Consider the following 20,341-nt stretch of genomic DNA (forward strand, 5'->3'; position numbering starts at 1 on the left):
AACCAGAAGTCATCAAGGCAAAAAAATAAAAAAGACATTAATGAGCTGAAAAATAACTTTAAATAGAGCAGCTGCAGGGACGTTAGCCAGTTATTAAAAACACAGATTACCGATTTCCAGGGTGGTAGCACATGCCTATAATCCCAGCACTCAGGAGGCTGAGGCAGGCGAATTGCTGTGAGTTAGAGACCAGCCTGAGCTACATAGTAAATTCCAGGTCAGTCTCAACTATGTAGTGAGACCCTGTCTCAAAAAAAAAAAAAGAAAAGAAAAGAATCTGAGCTCTGAGCTACATAGTAAATTCCAGGTCAGTCTCAACTATGTAGTGAGACCCTGTCTCAAAAAAAAAAAAAGAAAAGAAAAGAAAAAAAAACCACACAGATTACCAGGCAGATAGACAAAAAGAAAAAGAAACAAAAAATAACATGCATGATACAAAACAATTACATTAAATCAGAGCATACTCTTGTACTCATTGGCTATGTTAAATTATAATAATCTTTTTTGTTTTAGGTTTAAAATTATAAAGAAACAATCAAAATTCTCCCTAGGGAATATCAATTAGCACTTTTTATTCTTATGTAATATCATAACATTTTCTTTAATACTTCAGGCTACTCTGAGTACTGTTTTCCCTGTTAGTTCTATGAACTGTATCTAGATGTCCCTTAAAGCCTCATGCAGTCAGAGGTGGGGCTCTTTGGAGGTGGCTGATCTAGGCTGTGCTCTGCCCTGGGTGTGGGTGGCACTAAACACAGGCCGATGGCCTGGACAGAATAGAAAGGGACAGAAGGAGGGATGCTGGCGCTGCTGTGCCTGCCATGAACTGTTTCTCCTCTGCGCTGCCCCTCTGCTATGCCACCCTGCCTTGGAGCAGCCGACTATGGACGGAAACCTCTACCAACTCTGAGCTAAATAAAATAAACCTTTCCTCCCCTAACTCTGGGTGTTGGGTATTTTGTCTCAGCAAAAAGAAAAGTAAGACGGTTATCTCCAGAGTTAAACTACTAAGATTCGGAAGAAGGTGAGAAGAATTACAGATTGCTACGTGGAATCTTTGTTCATTTTCCCTCCTTTATTATGAAATCAAGTTTGAGACCTTGTCTTTTTACTCTTTAACTTCTGTTTACAGAAACAGAGAAAACTCGACTTTGTTTAAATCCTCTTTTTAAAAACTGCCCCAGTCGTGTGAAATACAACCTATGGGTAACATTTTGCGAGTAGGTGGTGAGTCACCCTTAGTCTTTTAAACTGTATGCATGTTTTAGGATCTCCCTTGTATAGTTTTGAAAAGAGAGAAAGGGAAAGGTCAGGATGCTTTTAGGTTCTCCATCAGGGGCCAAGCAAGCACCTTGCCAATTTTCTCTCCAGGTCAAACTACCTAAGTCTCCTGCCCCAACTTTCCTGGGGTCAGACTGCATACTCTGCCCACTCCAACCTTCCTGGGTCAAGCTGCCCCAGCAGCAGCTCACCCCAATTTTCCAACATGACTAGTCCAGGCTTTCCTACCAGTCGCACAAGAAATCACTCCCAGGATCAGGCAAGACCAGCCAGTCCCACCCCATTACAAAGAGAGGAAAACAAGCATCCTTGTCCCCGGCATGAAGCTAGTCCCAGGCATTAAGCTCCAGAAAGTACTCAAAAGCTTGTTTGCAACTTTCATAATAAATCAGAAAAATCATACACAAGGGCTGGGCTTTACTTTAAAAGTCACCCCAAAAGTCTTTTATATCTAGGGATCTGTAACATATGTAAAGAGCTCCTGAAGAGATTTTTAAAAAGTCTGGAGATGCTTCTGAGTATAGTGACTAAAAAAAAAATGTTAAATTTTAGAGAGGGGATAAACTTGAAGCTGAAGTTAGCATTAAAACAAAACAAAGCAAGGTGGAGGAAGGGAACAAGCCAGCATTAGGAAGCACCCCAGTGAGACCCCCCAGAAGATACTGTGAGAGCTGTCGGCAAGGCTGGGGCGGATGGCTCTGTGACCCAGGAAGTTCACGGTGAACACACTGTGGACAGCTGCGTGGGCTTAGAGCCCAGGAGCGGGGCAGGTATCTTCAAGTACAGCCTAGAGGAAGGCGGATGTTTCTGCCGCCCTTCCACAGCACAGCTCGGTCAGCCCAGTAACCCGAGAACAACCTACTCTCCTCTACTGTTAGCAGCAACACACAGGCAGGACACAAAGGAAGGGATACCTCCCGCACCCAGGTAGAGGAAGAATAATTGTCCCCTGGAGCGATGAGAAAACACAAGCTCCCAATTATCCCCATCCATCTAGCTCCCTAGCTCTCCCCATGAAGAGATATCATAAAATATTAAAGGATCAGAGTTTCCTGAGAGATGAAAGCCTCAGAGTAGGAGAAAGAAAGGACAAGAAGGAGTATCAGGTCCCAGGGTAACATCAGCTATGACCTAGGCGGCCACTGGATCTTCACAGCTTGAGATACGTCCCCGACCACCCAAAAAGGGGAGCCATGACATTAGGTGGACCAAGTTTAGCCTTTCATTTTTGAAAGTAAGAGAGGTGAAGGAGAGAGAGAGGAGCAATTAAGAGCAATTTGGAGCCGGGCGTGGTGGCGCACGCCTGTAATCCCAGCACTCGGGAGGCTGAGGCAGGAGGCACTGTGAGTTACCAAGTTTAGCCTTTCATTTTTGAAAGTAAGAGAGGTGAAGGAGAGAGAGAGGAGCAATTAAGAGCAATTTGGAGCCGGGCGTGGTGGCGCACGCCTGTAATCCCAGCACTCGGGAGGCTGAGGCAGGAGGATCACTGTGAGTTCGAGACCAGCCTGGGCTACATAGTGAGTTCCGGATCAGTCTCAACTACATAGTGAGACCCTATCTCAAAACACCAAAAACAATAAAAAATTAAAAAAATAAAAAGAGTAATTGGGGGGAATCTCCTTTCATTTAACATGTCCAGGACCCAGATATGCATGACTTACGGACGCTTCCTCCATGCCATCATGAGGCCAGCTCTCACCACTGCCTTAGGACTAGGTTTCCCACGCCGTGAGCCTGAGAAACTTTTCTTGAGGCACTGCATGGGTCTACCTTTATTTGTGCTCCCTAGTAAAGAAGTTTTAGTTCAATCTGACCCAGGAACGGTGTGTGTTGATCTGAAGGAATAGCTAATGAGGACGCTACTCATCCGAGAGCATAGCTGGACACCTTTTCTCATTTCTGGTTAGTGGGAGCAAATGTCTCGTATCTTTGGTGTTTTTAGTTGTAAGCACTCGTTTTCTAGGGACTTCAGAGCCTTTGGCAGCTGAAGAGGAAAAGGCTGAAGCTACAGAAGTTTGAAGAGAGACACAGAAATGGAGGGAATGGAGGGGCAGATAAGAGGATGAGAGAAGAGACAGCAAGAAGGAAGAGAGGGTCGAGAAAAATAAGCCACACATCAGAAGACAAAGGAGGCAAAGGGCTGGGGAAACGAGAGAGAAGGAAAATGAAAAGTTTTCAGCTGGATTTACCAAAATCAAGTCGGAGCTGTTCACCAAAGGAAATGTCCCCAAACCAGGTCCAAGGAGGTCCCCAAAGCAAACATAAGGAACCTGGACTCACCTCACCCATGGGGAAGGTTGTAGGTTCACTAACTCATCACGGGTAAAGAATTTTGGGGACTACTCAGTCAGTAAGACGTGTATGGAAAAGATTTACTTACAAGAAAAAGCATGCACTCAAGAAAATAGAATTCAGGCCCTCAAGAGAATGACATTCACTAGAGAAGTTTAAAGAGGTAGCTGGAAACAAAAATATGACAGCTTTATTTTTCAGTACTGCGGACTGAACCCAAGGCCTTCATACTGACCTACATCCCCAGCTCTTTTCTGAGACAGAGTCTTGGTAAGTCACTAAATTACCCAGGCTGCCAGGGTGCTGGGATTATAGACATGGCTCAAAATATAACAGTTTTCACAGGGGCTGAGAGTGAACAAGAAAAAAAAAATCCTTCAAATTATCACCCATAATCCTTGCTTGGTCAATGCATGCATCGCAAAAGTGTGCAGCAAATCTTAAGTAACTCCCATCACTCATTAGGGTCCTCTATTATTTTCAGAAAGCTGTAAATCTGAAATCCCGCTGGATACTATTAGAAAGATACATAGACTGCATGAACCTATTGTGCCTGGAGCGGACTGATGAGAAGAAATAGTGCACTACTGGACGTCCCAGCATACCAAGTGTTTCGCTTCTACCTTGCTTTCTAAATACTGAACGCTATTCTTTGCAAAACACACAGGTCAAAACTTGAATCATCATGGTCAGGCTGATCTCTGCTCTACAGATAAATTTAATTCTTCTCAAATTAGGAGGAATTATGGTACAAAATGAATGCATCTGGAACAGAGGGTGACAGATGCCAGGAACAGCCAGGGTTCAGGATTCAAGGCAATGAAGAAACGTCAAGAGTTAGGGAAACTTCTCCCTGATGTTGCACCAACAAGTCGCCTCTTCGATTTGTTTCTTCTGGTTTTCCTTTTTCCTCTCATTACAGAATGGCCAGTGCTCTATGAATTTTCCTATTCAATCTCTGAGGGAAAAAAGTATAGTCTAGTTAATTATTCTTACCCCTTACCAGGGAAATATTTGTGCCAAGTCATTTCATAGGTCAGCGGGTAGATCCCGGTCTATGAATTAGCTGCCCTTGGGAAACTCGAACCCACCGCTTTGCCGAAGGGATAAACTGAGGCTGGCTGAGCTTGGCAGAAATGCAAGCTGGAGGATCTGGTAAAATGTTTGACATGTCTAATGTCCTATGTTGATGTTTTGGGGTTTTTATTCTGCACAGATAATTTTAGATGTTATTTATTAAAATATCTATTGTATATAACATGCACCAAAGCTACACCATTACTAAAGACACTGCATGATTATAAATAGCTCTACTTGACAGTCACAGCTTCAATAATCTATTAAACCATAAGAAATCCTCCCATCAGTCCCCAAAGCTATTGTTTTAGGGGAGGTCTTGTAGAAAATAAGGATTCTTTTCACTCAGGCTTGTGTCCTTCAGCAGATACAGGCAGGCTCTTAAGTGTTACAGTCAGCTAACAGCACTGCTAGGTCTGAAAGCTGCAGATGGAGAAGCAGATGCAGCTGACACTACGTAGGCTAAGTAAGCACTGAGGAGCGCTGCACATCCTTGCCAGAGAGCCTGCCATCCAAAACATTAGCTCCCTGAAACCACGTTGGACTTTAGACTCCAGAGGAAAACTAATCATTAGCATCACTTACCACGAGCCATGGCAGGAGTGTCTGCGACACTCAGGAAATAAGTATCATTGAAAAAGCTCACTGTAAACACATAAGAAAATGAGAAGAGCTATCGTACAACAAATAGAAAGCAGAAGTCTATGGTCCAAATCTGCTCGGAGACCATCAAACTGATCTTTCTAACCCCAGGTGGAGTCATATCTGTCCACTCCATAATTACTACCTAGCCGAATAACATAATACCTAAAATAAATCAATAATAAAAAATACATAATACCTAATTAGGAACGTCTCATAAGATGCCGTGGAAAACTTTTTCAGTCCTGAAAAATGGGAGATCGTTCTTAAAGTAAGTAAAAACAATGATTAATGGTGCCCTTTCACAACTCATTCCTTGGGGTCTTATTTTCTCAATATCCCTGTTAAAATACTGAACCTGCTTCTGGGTATGATCAAAATCCAGAATTCAAGGAAAACATCCTTTTCAGTTACATGATATTGCACTAACATTAATATTTCAGCAACTTGATAGTCTTTTTAATAGAAATACTTCCGTGCTGAAAAGATGTATTTGATAAATCAGTAGGCTTAATGTTCTCATTAAAAATAGAATTTCAGAATTAAACATTATGAGCCCATATATAACTGCATAATCCATGCTTAAGGGAAAAAGGCTGACAGTGCTCCCCACCTACCTTGTTAGTACTTAATAAATAATTAAAGAAGAGCAGTCTCATCTAGTCCCATAACTTCAGCTATTGTCATGCCTATAGTTTCCAAACCTGAATGTCCTGATTTCAAAATGCACGTTTCCCACTGGATGCTGGACTTCTTCCTATGAAAGTTCCTTAACATGGCACCTGTGCTCCTAGCTAATGTTGCCATCTAAAGCATAGTCCAGCCGGGCAAGTATGATGGCACACACCTGTGATCCCAGGGCTTGGGAGGCTGAGGCAGGAGAACTGCCATGAGTTTGAGGCCAGCCTGGGCTGCATCAACGCGTTCAGGGCCAGCCTGAACTACACAGCAAGACTCTGTCTCAAAAATAAGTAAATAAATTGCAGTCCTGCAGTAGCAGCACACTGGTATCAGCTGAGAGTTTGTAAAAATACAAACTCTCAGACCTAGCGGATCAGAATCATTTTATCATTATCCCTTGATTCAGGTTTGAGGTTGAGAAGGACTACTGTTGTATTCTCTCATCTCTGTCAAATTTTACTTCTGCACAAATGTTTTCAAACATACAGAATACTTAACCTATCAGCATCTCACAAGGATTTCATGAAGATTAATGCTTGAACCTCTGCAGATTAAATTATTTTTAAATTGGCTTGAAGAAAGGGCTGTAAGCCACTAAAGTGAAATGTGATCCTTCTTTATTGAAGTAGACTTATCGCTTCAAAGTGACATCTTTATTCATAAGTAATCTTTATTCATAAGTAATCTCCAAATTTGTTATCCTTACAAAAAAGTTCTAATGCCTATGAAAATTGCTGACTTTACGGATTTCTCTATTTCACCAAAACAAACAGTGCAGTCCCCAGAACAGGTTAAATGCATACACGGAACTGTTATATGGATGCTTCTCCTTCAGGCAGCCGAGCAGGACCTTGACTCAGAGCAGAAACAGTAGCTTCCCCGTGGAGGAGGCACATGTCTCATAGGAAAGGGATTGGGAACACCTGGCTCTCCACCATACTCTTCTCTGCCGAAACGCCCTGGTTATCGTAGTTGGGAAAGGCACAGTTCTGGGGACAGTGTGTCTAAAATGTTACGGTTGGAAGCATCTTTCTAACCCACAAATACCTGCACTACGGGCTACTCAGACTTGTTTTACTGACACTACCGGAGAGTACCTCATGGCTCTTGGCAAATACAGCCTCTCAGAGTGGGTTGTATTATTCTGATTTCGGTATTTCTCCATAAAATCTCCCTCAAAGCTAACTTTAGTAAGTAATATAAACAGCCTCCCCAGTCAGCCAACATTATGCTATCTCCAAAAGTGTAAAGGGGAATAGCAGGGGGAAGAGTGGAGGGGAGGGGAGGGAAAGGGGATCAGAAATAATCAAATAATCAAGGCACTATGTATATTCCTCAGATGAACGTAATTATTATGTCCTGCAAACATATAGCAATAAAATATTTTAAGGTGCTAGTCATTCACAACATTCAGCAATTTAATAGCTATCTTCTGTAACTTGTCACTCATCAACAGAGATTAAATGACAATCAGTGACATTGTGAGATTCTTGAATTAAGACTTCATGACCTCAATGAATCCTTCAAACTCCACAAGTCCACAATATTGCAACTTTGTAACTATTTTGCCTAGTTACATTTAGTAAATATATAAAATCTGTAAGGACCAAGTTTTCAGATCGAGGTGGGCTCCCTCTGTGCCCCTTGCCCAGAACAGAGCTGCAAAAATTCCATTCTGTATAATTCCATTCTGTATGACAGTCTTCCTGTGTTTCTGTTCCTTTTTAGGGCAAGCTGTCTTAGGGCATCTCCACCCTGTGTCTGTTCCTCTTTTTATGATCTAAAGATGAATTCTTCCTGCTTAAAATAACCAATGTTTTTTAAAAGGAGGACTGAGGAAACTGATTTAGCCAACATAGGTACTAGGCACAGCTTATATAGGTAGCCACTGCTTATAGGCATTAGTCACTGCTTACCTAGGTAGTCTTTGTTAATTATAGAGTTTGTTTAATCAGATGTTCTTTAAAAAGAGGAATTGATTCTGTGAATGTAGGCATTAGTACTTTTCCAGTAAGTGCCCTCCCAGAGAGCAAAAAATAGGACCTATAAAAAGGAAAGAGTATCCCCAATCCTATATAATCCTGCTTCAAAGATGGATCTGGGCTCTCGGTCTGAAACCGCTGTGACGGTGACATCCGAGGGTCCAGGCTCGAGCTTGCAATAAGCTCCTCTTGTAATTGCATCGGACTTGACTCCTTGGTGGTCTTTGGGGACTTCGCGACTTGGACATAACACAGCAAGTCTTCCCTGAATGTCATAAAGGAGAATTTTTAGCTGGCATGATTATTAAACAACTAGACAACTATGCTTCTTAATTGGCTGGCATTAAAAAAGGAATAATTATTGACTTCCATCATTTTTTAAAAATACTTATTATTACCAGAAGAACCAATATCAATTTCCTTCTCAGACTTAAAAAGTGGGTTTATTTTATTAAGTATTTCCAACTGGGCTAGGGATGTAGCTCAGTGGTAGAACACTTCCCTTGCACAAATGATGCTCTGGGTTCAATTCCCAGTACTGAAAAAGAAAAAAAAAAGTATCTTTTACAAAAGACTTTTAAGCTTTTTGGTTTTATGGAACATCTTTATTGTTTCCTTCTGTTTTTCTCTCATTTGAATTTTATTTTTATCATATTTCCTTTCTCTTTCTTCAGAGTCTGGAGGGTTAATTTTGATTGGCTTGAGAGACATCTAGGAGATTAGTAACGCACACGCGGGGTGTGTCTGAGTGGCCTTGGCTGCTCCCTCTCTGGCTCCTCCTGCCCACTGCCTCCCTGCCTCCCTGATGATGCCCACTGATCTCCTCTGCACCGTTCGTGCCTTGGAACCAGCCAATTGTGAACTGAAACCTCTGAACTCTTGAGCCAAAATAAACCTTTTCACCTTTAAATTCCATGTTAGCTATTCTGCCCCAGAGACAGAAAGGTGACTAATATTCATTAATTGTCCTTTATTATCTCCTTAGAGTAAATGCAAGATTCATTTCTCTTCAACTCTGTTCCTCCAGTTGCATTTAAAATGTCTGTGCAGGGCTAGGGATTTAGTCAGTGGCACTGCACCTGCCCTGCAAGCACAAGGTCCTGAGTTCAATCCCCAGTACCAAAAATAAAATAAAATGTCTGAGCAATAATCCTCTTTCTCATACTACACATTTTGACATATATTTTATTGTTCAATTCTACTTATAATTTTCATTGAAATTCCTTAACTCTTGAGCACATTTAACTTGACTGGTTTCCAAACATAGTGATGTAAAAAGACAGAGTAGTAGGTTTGAATTATATCACCTGTGCCAGTATTCTAAAAATAAGATATTACAACAATAACAGGGCCAGAGATTTAGCTCAGTGATGCCTTGCCTGCTTCATAAACTCAAGGTTCTGAGTTGGATCCCCGATGCCAAAAACAAAAACTAAAAAAGGTATTACAACAACAACAAAAAAAAACAACTTTCACTGTTCAAAGATCTATACAATTACTACGGCTACTACTGAGTTTTAATAATGCATGTATAACCTTGTGATACTACATTTTTCAACCTATCCTTTAATAAACTTTGAGTTCTGCATAGAATTTAATTCAGAGAACTTCTAGTTATACAATCTGATCTCAAAATGCATGGACACCCTTACATTTAGAAAGTTAAGTCAGCAATATCTGTCTGGAGTGCAATTTGTGTCAATACCTGTGGTAGCAGATATCTACTAGTATTTAAACAACAGGCTCAAAAGAAGTAAGAGCACATTAAGTCCAAAGACAAAGAAACTATTACCCAAAACTATTTTGGAATTCATTCTCGAACCTACCACTTTATTGGCCTTGTCTCCAAGTATGACCTTAAACTTCATCTGTCTATACTGTTACTTCCATGGAATATGATAAAAATATTACTTATTGGCTGATTCCAAGACTGAGCTGACATTTTCCTGTCTAGTTCTCTGCTTCTCTGCTTCATCAACTTCCTGATCATAACCCCTAACTCAGAGAATGCATCTAATGAAAGTTTAGTGGTCCAGTTCAGACCAGAAGCCAGAGAATCTGTCAGTCTTTCCTCAACATCTTTAGTGACTAAGACCTACCTTTCTGATGAATCCCTGCTCTGTTGTTCTCCATCTTCCTGCTGTTCTACCTTCACTGTGTGGCCTGGTTTTTCATCCACTTTCCCTTTCCTCCCTCACCGCACCCTCCATCTCTTTATCCCCTTCCCATTTGAGATCTATCTCCCCATTTTCTATTTTCTTTCATTTTGCTCTTTATTTATAATTGGGTTTTTCATATAAGAAAAACAATGCAATACTTAAGCCTGTGAGTCAGATTATTTCACTTAACATTATGGTCTCAAGGTGCATCCATTTTTCTACACACGACTCAAGTTTACTTTTCTTTATAGGGTACTACTCCATAGTGCATAAATACCACATATGCTTTATCCATCCATCTGTTGATGGACATATAAACTACTATCAGCATTCAGCTTTTATGAATTGTGCTCCTATATACATGAATATGCAAGTAAAACTGTAATATGGTATATTAAACTCTTAATTTGGAAGATATTTTTATGCACCCTAATCCTTTAATAAATGCTATGGTCTGAATGTTTAGATCCCTTCAAAATTCATATGCTAAATCTTAAATCTCCAATGTGGTATTAAGAAATGAGGTTGTAGGGTCGGAGATTTAGCTCAGTGGTTCCAGAACCTGCCTCTCAAGCACAAGGGCCCGAGTTAGAGGTCCAGTACCAAAAAAAAAAAAGAAAGAAATGAGGTTTTGCTAGTATGGCAGCACACGCCTATAAACCCCAACATTTGGAAGGCTGACTGGGAAGGAATGCAAATTCAGCCTAGACAATATAGTGAGACTCTGTCAAAGGAGCAGGACCGAGGGGGGAGAGACAGAGAGGAAGAGGAGAGGGTAAGGGAGAAGGAGAGGGAGGGAGAAAAGAGAAAAGGGAAGCAAGGGAAAAGAAAAACAGTGGAATTTTTAGGTGATTAGGAGATAAGGGATCTGCCCTCATCAATGAGATTAGTGGCCTTATAAAAGAGGCCTGAGGGAAATGGCAAACTCCTTGCCCCTTCCTTCTGCTTCATGAGGATACACCAAGGTGTCATCTATGAAGCAGAGAGCCCTCACCAGCACCCACTCTGTTGCCACCTGGGTCTTGACTTCTTAGCCCCTAAAACTGCAACAAGTAAATCTGTTGTTAATATGAATTATCCAGTCTAAAGTATTTTGTGATAGCAGCCCAAAGAGACTAAGACAAAAGGTTAAACATTTCTTAACAGTCTACTAAATGGCTAGTTATTTACTGGTAACTAAATCACACAGAAAAATAATCCAGAGTAACTTCTTTTAAATGGTGAGGTAAAAAGCACAGAAGCACTTCAGCACCTTCAGCTGTAACTGATTTAGGAGCAAAGGCCAGCTTCAGGATAAAAACCACCTTACTACTCAACAGAAGAAACAAGTGAGACTGGGTCTTCCATCAATTCAAAATATAAATCCCAAAATACACTTGGCCTACAGAAAAAAAGTAATAGTTGGGAGTGATAAAAAAGCTCCAAAATTGTGGTAATTATTATAGAACTCCACAAAAATATTCCATACTACTGAATTTTACACTTCAAATGGCTTAATTGTATTATACTGGGGACCCCTGAAACGTTACTGGAAACCTCTGCAGTAGGCTCCAGGCTCCTCCCTCAGTGTGTGATGCAGGCTTGAGGAAAAGAAAAACTAAAAGACAGAAGTAAGACGAACGCAGGGCACCAGGACAACAAGTGCAGGTTCACCAGCCAGTCTAGGGCACTGATTTTTACTGCTAATCAATTACAGTAAAGGTAAGCTACTGCAAGGGCGGGAATGCATGCGAAGACAGTCATGTGGTCTCCATGGAAACTAATGGAAGCAAGGCTCGGAAGAGACAAGACCAAGCATTCCCGAACTGGAAACAGGACAGACAAAATATATGGTTGTAACAAGAACAATGTCCTTCTAGTTAAAATTTTAATTGTGGGAATGGAATTTGGGTGCGAGTTACTCTGAGCTCAGCATGTAGGCTTCAGCCGGACTCACAAGCCGAGTGTGGGATTAACTCTTCACAACCTACACTCCTGACAGCCTGCTTTGGGCATAATCAATATCGCGGTCTCCCACAATATGATATGTAAATTATATCTCAAGAAACATTTTTAAACTACTAATAGATTTTTTTTTTTTTTTTTTTTTTTTTTGGTACCAGGGATCAAACTCGGGCCCTTGTGCTTGAGAGGCAGGTGGTGGGCACCACTGAGCTAAATCCCCAATTAATAGCAGATTTTAAATGCTCTAATTTTATGTGTTATGGGTGTATATATTTAATGGAATGCCGTGCATAAAAAAATGAAATCGTATCATTTGCAGCAATAGATGGAACTGGAGGACATCACTTTAAGTAAAATAAACCAAGCAAAGATGAAAAGACCACATATTCTCACTTTTATGTGGAAGCTTAAAAAGCTGATTTCAAGGAATTAGAGTAGAATTGTGGTCACTAGAAACTAGGAAGGACACAGGGAGGTCAGATAACAGGCACTAAACAGCTGGATAGGGGAATAAGTCATCGTGTCCTATATAGTACTATAGGGTGACTATAGCTACAACAACTGCATATTTTATAAAGACCCAGAAGACAGGAGCCCAAAGACTGCCAACACAAACAAAATGTTTAAAGCTATGAAAATGCTAATTACTCCATTTGATCATGACATATTGTACTCACTTCTCAAGTTATCACATTGAACCCTGTACATAGGTACAATTATATGTCAATCTAAAAAAGTTTAAATGCTCTAAATTTTACATGGGGTTTCTCAAGCTTTAGTAGAATTCAAAAATAGCCAGAAAAACAGAGAAAAGCATATTTTATTGGCATTTTGGCCTAGCACAGTTCAATTCAAATAAGATGGAACAAAGTTAAGCTAATTGAATGTAATATAAATAATTACAAGTTTCTCTTTTACCATCCTGTGATTGCGTTCATTCGAGTACAATCATCAAAACTGTCTCTCTAATCATGTATCAGAGCACCACCTTTCATTTTCAGCACTTGATATGTGAATTTCATTGTCAGATCATACCTGGCTTTAGCAATGTAAACATATTTGCTACAAGTAAACCTTAAAACGTAAAAGTGAATGACACCAATGAATAAATCAAAATAAAACTGCATATCACCACATGACACAATTGAACAAACATTGCATAATACTGTTTCAATAAGAACCACACTTAATAAATTTCATAAACAGGAAGCAGGGGGGCGGTGTAATTGTGTTACACTCCCAGCATAGTGTTAAAATACTGAAGGATATAATGTAAAATTTACCTTGGAAAAAGAGGAGACATCAAAATAATGTAGTGAAAAACAATTTTGGTTTAGTAGTTACAATATTCATTTTACTGCAAAGGCTTTATGTACTGTGACAAAATACTTTATTTTCTATCAATCTTTTTTTTTTAAGTGTTGTAGTCACATAAACTGTATATTTAGTAAGAATTTCACATTTACTATCTGTTGTGGGATTATCAGCCCTGCCCCAAATATTTCTTCATCTCTGAACAATTTTTCCAAATAAACAAAAACATGATATTATCTCTTCATGAAAATTACCATTATAAAGTCAGATAATTTCTGAACAAATCATAAAAATAAATCCCCTTTAACAGAGTAAGCACAAAACAAGGGTATACATAAGTGTTGAAAAATCATAGAAAAATAGTCAACAAATAAACAAAAATGTTCACATTTATCACTACTATTGATTTGTTCCTTTCTGGCTAAAATTAAATAGGCTTTTAAAAGGTCAGGAGGACATTCAGTGCCACTTTTGATTTGTCTGCAATATACAACAAGTAAGTTATATCTGCAGTACAAGGCAGACAGTTCTTTTTTTTTTTTTTGGTTTTTTTTGAGACAGGGTCTCACTATGTAGTTGAGATTGACCTGGAACTCACAGTGATCCTCCTGCCTCAACCTCCCAAGTGCTGGGATTATAGGCGTGCGCCACCACGCCTGGCGACAGTTCTTATTCTTAAACATAAATTATATAGGCCTCAAATTTCTAAAACCAGTTTTAATACTGTGACAAAACAAATTTGTTCTCATTGCTCTCACTATACTTCAGCTTAATCTATAACGTGAACTTTTTTTGCATATGTCATCTCAAACCATACTGATACCAAAAAAAAGTCTAGAGAAATCTCACTGAAAAAGGAGCTGGGCATGGTGGTACACACCTGTAATCCCAGCACTCAGGAGGCTGAGGCAGAGGGATCATAAATTCAAGGCCAGCCTGGGCTACACAGCAAGTTCAAGGCCAGTCTGAGCTACATAATGAAACCCTGTCTCAAAAGAAAAACATAGAAAAAAGAAAAACTGAAATTGAGATATTATTTCATCTTCTTAAGTGTCCTGAACATGTTGAGCATGTCAAGCAGCACTTGACACAGCAAGTTTCTTCAGGTGATCCATAAATACTTGCAAACTAACATCATCTGTGAGAATAGGTGCTCCAGACTCCTAGAGGAAAAAAGAGGTATTCGCAGTGATTAAGGGTAGTACCTTGGAATGCACAAACAATGGATGAGTGCAATGTTTACCAGACAAGGAAATCACTGTAAGCAGATATAACACCTAAATTCCTGCTTCCTTGGAGGAAGTCCACCTAAATCCTTAGACTTCCCTGCTGAACAGGTCTTGTTACAGGTCTGCATAACAGTGTCTGGCTCTTCACGGGCTGCTCCCATCACCCCTGAGGTTCTGCTAGGAGATGCGGTGTCTCAGGATGGAACTCCGTTACCAGAGACCAATGGACAATTAAGACAGCCTGATCTGGGCTTAAGATAGCCTGACCTCCAGAACCTCCTCCTGCCATTTTACAGAAATGCCCCTGAAAGGACATAAATTCACAATATCATTTACTATGCTTATCAAGCTTCCAAGTCATTTTAATTTATCTCTGTGGGTTTCAAGTAATTAGTAAGAGTTAGGGGAAATTCCTAATATCCATTTTAATAAAAACTGTATTGACAAAATGACCTTGATACCCAGTCCATACACAATGAAATTTTTGTTTTTCAATATAGGGTCTCAGTATGTAGTTCCAGCCTTGAACTCACTATGTAGCCCAGGACAGCCTTGAAATTGCATTGATCCTTCTGCCTCAGCCTCCTGAGTGCTGGATTATAGACATGCACCACCACACCCAGGTGAAATTTTCCTATAGCAAGAGAAAGTATTTCTAGATTTTATATCTGATCTTCAATTTTTTTCCTTCGATACTGCAATTCCATTTATTAATAAATAGAAATAGTTCTAAACTGGAAATTACGTACTTTTCAGAAGCTGTAAGCAAGTTAATGGCAAGTGTGAAGATGCTGTGGATCTGATCTGGCACAGCCCACAGACATGCCGGAACCTCTTCCGAGCAAGAGAAAACCGTCTGCAACACTAAAATCATAATAACTTGGGAAACCTGGTGGTGGAGGGCGCAGAGGCTGGGATTACAGGTCAGGACCCTGGGCTCCAGCCCTGGCTCTGCCACTGACTACTCACATGGCTCTGAGGAAGCTACTGAACCTGCACCTCTACTCTCCTGTCTGAAGTAAGGACCACAGGACTTATCCCAGAGTTTCATGGTTCAGTGAGGCAAGTAGAATAAAGCAAATAGAACAATACCTGGCACACACAGTAAGCACACAGTAGCTTTTCATTATTACTTGTTTTGAAAAATTTATTACTTTGTAACACAAAAATATTTCTCTTTATTTACATTCACAGTTGCTATAGACAAAGACAGGTCTTAAAAATGACCTAAACCAATAATAAACTAGTGACTCTCGCTGTTTTTCTTCCTGTGACTGTACCTGATTCATTATGTGTTTTACACCTCAATTCACCCAAACCCAGATCTATTTATTCTGTTCAAGACAAAATAGATATGGCTTATCTAATTTACATTCTACAGAGCTCTTATTTGAAACTACAAATACTAATGCCCAAATCAATTTATCGCTGTTTTATCTCAACTTTTTAAATAGGCCTTTTTTTTTTTTTTTTTTGTCCTTAAAATATACCCAGGATTAGGCAGAAAGATCCAAACTTTCTCAATTACAGAAGCAGTGTTACAGTGGTGCCCTCTTCAGGCCATTCACAGAAAACACTTACACTGGGTTGTGGATTTCTGACAGAACGAAAACTAAGAAATTGGACCCCATTAATTTTTAGTAAATAAAATGCTTGGCTACTAAGTTAACAGCCATCATCAAAATAATGATTACAAACTCAGAATGTGGAGTCAGATAGGCCTGTGTTAAAATCAGGGTCTGCCACAATTGAGCTGTGTGATCTCAAGTAAGTTACTTAACCTACATAAACCTTAACTTCCTTTTCTAAAAACTGGATGAATACTATACACCTCATAAAAGTTTTCACAATTAGAAAAATCTTAGCATTGTGATTAACAGTACAGATTCAATTTATGAGTTACGATGATTATGAAAATATTAATTTTTTATAAAAAGCATAAATCAAGAAAGGTCATGGGGCTCTTGTTTATGCCTCTAATGCCCTACTTCCAGGAAACAATAATTAAACTTCAAATTTTAAAATAAACTTTGTTTCCTATGTTAGATATCTTTAACGAGAAATTTTTTTCCAGTAAAAACAGGTAATATTTACTGAGTATTCCTATCTACATCAAGACATATTATTAAACTCTATAAACAAAGTAGTAAAGGCAGAGAACTTGCAGACTGCAGTCTAAATTATCGCCCCAAAATTGTATTTTTCCATGTTTAGCAACTTAACAAACTCATTCTTTCAGTCTCCCAACTACCTTTCAATGTTATCATTTTAACTCACAAACAAGAAGTCATCATTTCCAAGAAGTATTTAGTCCATGAATTAAATCACATTTTTCAGTGCAGAATTCCAGCCACAAAGATGGGAAAGGAAGATGCTCAGTGCGTTCAAAGTAGAATAAGAAGTCCAATTTGGCTAAAAAATCTAAGCAGTGGCTAACAGTGGAAAAATATATTTGTGTCATACCAGAAAGGACCCTCAATCATACAGAAAGGATTTATATAGAGTTCAATCAGAGTTATTGAAGATTTCAGAGCTCACTTGCAAGACCTACAACCCGAGGGAGACTAATCTGGCCACTGCCAAAACAGAGAGAAGAGCTGAAGTCCCAGACCAGCCAGCAGGGCCCCATAGCCCATGTGAAAGTAATAAGGATGTGACTTCGGCTAGTGACACAGGAGGGAAGTAGAGGAAATAGGGAAAACATGTGTGAGTTATCAGGGCAGAAGGGAGAGACTGTAGGTGATGAAAGTTTCAAGCCTTGGGAATTAGACAATGGTGAGAGACAGAGCGTGTAGCTCAGGGGCAGAGCACTTGCCTCCCACACACATAGGCCCTGCTACCCAGCCTGGACCCCACACTTAGCCAATTAATCTAAAATTATTCTATCCATCTTCTAAAGTGTCCTCTTTATCATACTCATCCTAAATTACCACCAAAATTTTTCATTTTTGATCGTGCCTGAACTACAGAGCATAGTAAAGGACATCATAGAAGCACACTTTAAAAATTCCTAGTAAATAAAATGGTCCTTCAGCTGGGCATGGTGGCACACACCTAAAATTCCAGTTCTCAGGAGGCTGAAATAAGATGATCACCTCAAATTCAAAGCCAGCCTAGGGCTACACAGTGAGTTCAAGGCCAGCCTGAACTACACAGCAAGAGTTTGTCTAAAAAAATGGCAGACAGGGGGTCTCAGCATTGCTATAAAAGCCGAGTTCTTTTCATCTCCTGCTGATCTCTTATATTCATAATAGCTGTTTTTAATCTTTTCCATTTTTTAGTCCTTAACCTCAGCCTTTCACATGTTAGCAAATAATCTATTACTGAAAAAAAGTATGCAATTATATATGAGTGGCTTTCTATCTCAAAATCTTTTTCTTTACCAGTCTTCTCACCTTTTGCTTTTGCCATAAGAAACGTTCTGCTTCCTTAATAATGCTTAAACTCCAGATAGTATTACAATCACATTGTCTCTTTCTGGGGATCTAAAATATGTTTTCTTTCTTTCTTGTTTTTTCCCCTCCACATATTGTTTCCTTCTACTTTCCCTACAAATAAGTTCTGTGCTCTTACCCTAAAAACAATCATCCTTCTATCATACTATTATTTCCTCAGGCTAAATTTACAAAAGAGTCATTTATACTTATAAAGTCCACTTCTTTAGTTCCCCATAATTCCCTATAATCTATTCTCTCCCCCTAATGAAGGGTCCGATCAGAGTTCAGATTTGTGTGTAGCTTTTACATCTTAGACTAATGTACTTACCTGCAAAATGTCCAGTTGAGTTCCAACTCGATTTGCTTTTAAAATATTCCAAAATCTATTCTTTTTCACTATCTTGCATTCATTCCCCCTTATTTCCATTACTTCAATAAACACAGTTTTAATCTACAGATGCCTCCCAATTAACGTGAAAATTCAACTATACTAAGTGTGGTAGGGCATGCCAGTTATCCCAGCATTCTGGGAAAGTGAGGCAGAAAGAGTGCATGTCCAAGCCCAGCCTATCTAGAATGCAAGACCTTGTCTCAGAAAAAGATTCAGCAACAATACAATCTAAGATTGTAATGTGACCCTCCGTCCAAAAACCTTCACCAACTCTCCAAGTAAAGAGAACCTCCCAGTCTTCAACCTGGTATTCAAGATCCTCTAGAATCGAGACATGTAACACACTACTCTGCATGTTCTACAGTTCATCTGTACATATATGCCATCATCTTAGCCCGTACTGTCCTCTATCTAGAATTCCCTTTCTCATGCAATTTTCTTATAGAAATAATAACCATTCTCCAAACTAAACATGCCTTTTCCCTCAGCTCTTTTACAACACACCCTCAATGTGACCGCTTCCATTTTTCTTTTTCTAACCCCTATATTTATACCTTGGGCAAATGGACCATATTCTTGCATTTGTACTTTACTTTCGCTAACATGAGACCACAAGCTCTTCAAAGGCGAGAGTGACAATCACACACCCTAAAGCGCCAACACAGAGTCCAGCACATATTAGACATTTGATAAATGCTGAGGTGTTACACGGGAAACTACGATTTCTACCAAATTAAAGGTGTCAATAATGACTTGCAGGCTTCCTGCTCTTCTGCTCCACTACAGTCCCTGGCCTCTCCTGGCTTATTAGTCTTTTCTGGTTCACAGCCTCACATTAAGCTTAAATCATCACTTCCCACCTTATATATTTTATTACTTTTTGTCTCAAGGGTAAGGTGTTAAACTTGCAATAGGAAGGAGTTCTGTCTATTTGATAGGATCGCTTTTTTATTTTCTATGTGCCACCAAATAGTAATTCTATTTTCTACACTTATTTTTTCATTACTTTTCCAACAGAAAACATTACTAAATACACAGCGAAAAGCACAGCTTTCAGAAAAATAAACCATGAAAACAGAAAGAAATAATTTCAAGACTGTTATTTACACTTACCTGCCCCCAGGCATACATATTATTATGAGTCTGTGAAGGGTTGACTTTGGAAAGCAGGAAACGGGCCTTAAAAGCAAAAATAAATAGCAATATCTATCAGAAACAGATTTAGTAAATAAGCTGAATAAATATACACTTTCTGAAATAAATTTAATGTGTTGGTAAAGTTACTTGTAACATTTAAGAAGATCGGGTTTTTCAAATGTGCATGCCACAGTGATAAATAAATGCACTTGCAGGCATGGTGGGACATGCCTGTAATCCTAGCATTCAGGAAGCTGAGGCAGGAGGATTGTGTGAATTCAAGGCCAGCCTGGGCTACATAGTTAGACCCTGCTTAAAAGGAAAGGGGAAAGAGGAAAGGGGAGGAAAGAAGTCCAGGGATTTAGCTCAGTGGTTCTACAGCTTGCCTTGCAAACACAAGGTCCCAAGTTTGATCCCTGGTACCAAAAAAAAGAAAAAACAAATTACCCTCTTCTCTCCAAATCACATATCTATTATCTGCATAACAACAAATAATGCATTTTTGAGGCAGGAGGCACAACCACTGAGCTAAATCTCCAGCCCCAAATAATGCATTTTTAATATAGAACTCAGCATATAAAAATTGTGTGTGCATTCAGGCATGGTGACACATGCCTATAATCTCAGCATTCTGGGAACCTGAGGCAGGGGGACTGCTGTGAATTCAAGGCCAATCCAGGTCACACAGTGAGTTCAATGTCTGCCAAAACTACAGTGAGACCCTGTCTCAAAAAAAAAAAAAAAAAAAAAAAAAAAAAAAAAAAAAAAAAAAAAA

General features: G+C 39.5%; 1 protein-coding gene across 1 annotated transcript in view; it reads right to left on the reverse strand.

Moving 5' to 3' along the window:
• Nucleotides 1-14,353: 14,353 nt before the first annotated feature.
• Nucleotides 14,354-20,341, reverse strand: part of Sec23a (Sec23 homolog A, COPII coat complex component) — a 55,419-nt gene continuing 49,431 nt past the window's right edge. Inside the window, exons 18-19 of the mRNA XM_010632646.3 lie at nucleotides 19,543-19,608; nucleotides 14,354-14,535 (exon numbers count right to left, since the gene is read on the reverse strand). Of these exons, the coding sequence (XP_010630948.1) occupies nucleotides 14,446-14,535; nucleotides 19,543-19,608 (156 nt within the window). The 3' untranslated portion in view covers nucleotides 14,354-14,445. The remainder of the gene's footprint in view (nucleotides 14,536-19,542; nucleotides 19,609-20,341) is intronic.

This window comes from Fukomys damarensis, unplaced genomic scaffold (genome assembly GCF_012274545.1).
Source record: "Fukomys damarensis isolate Sample0158 unplaced genomic scaffold, DMR_v1.0_HiC HiC_scaffold_17, whole genome shotgun sequence".
Lineage (NCBI taxonomy): Eukaryota > Metazoa > Chordata > Mammalia > Rodentia > Bathyergidae > Fukomys > Fukomys damarensis.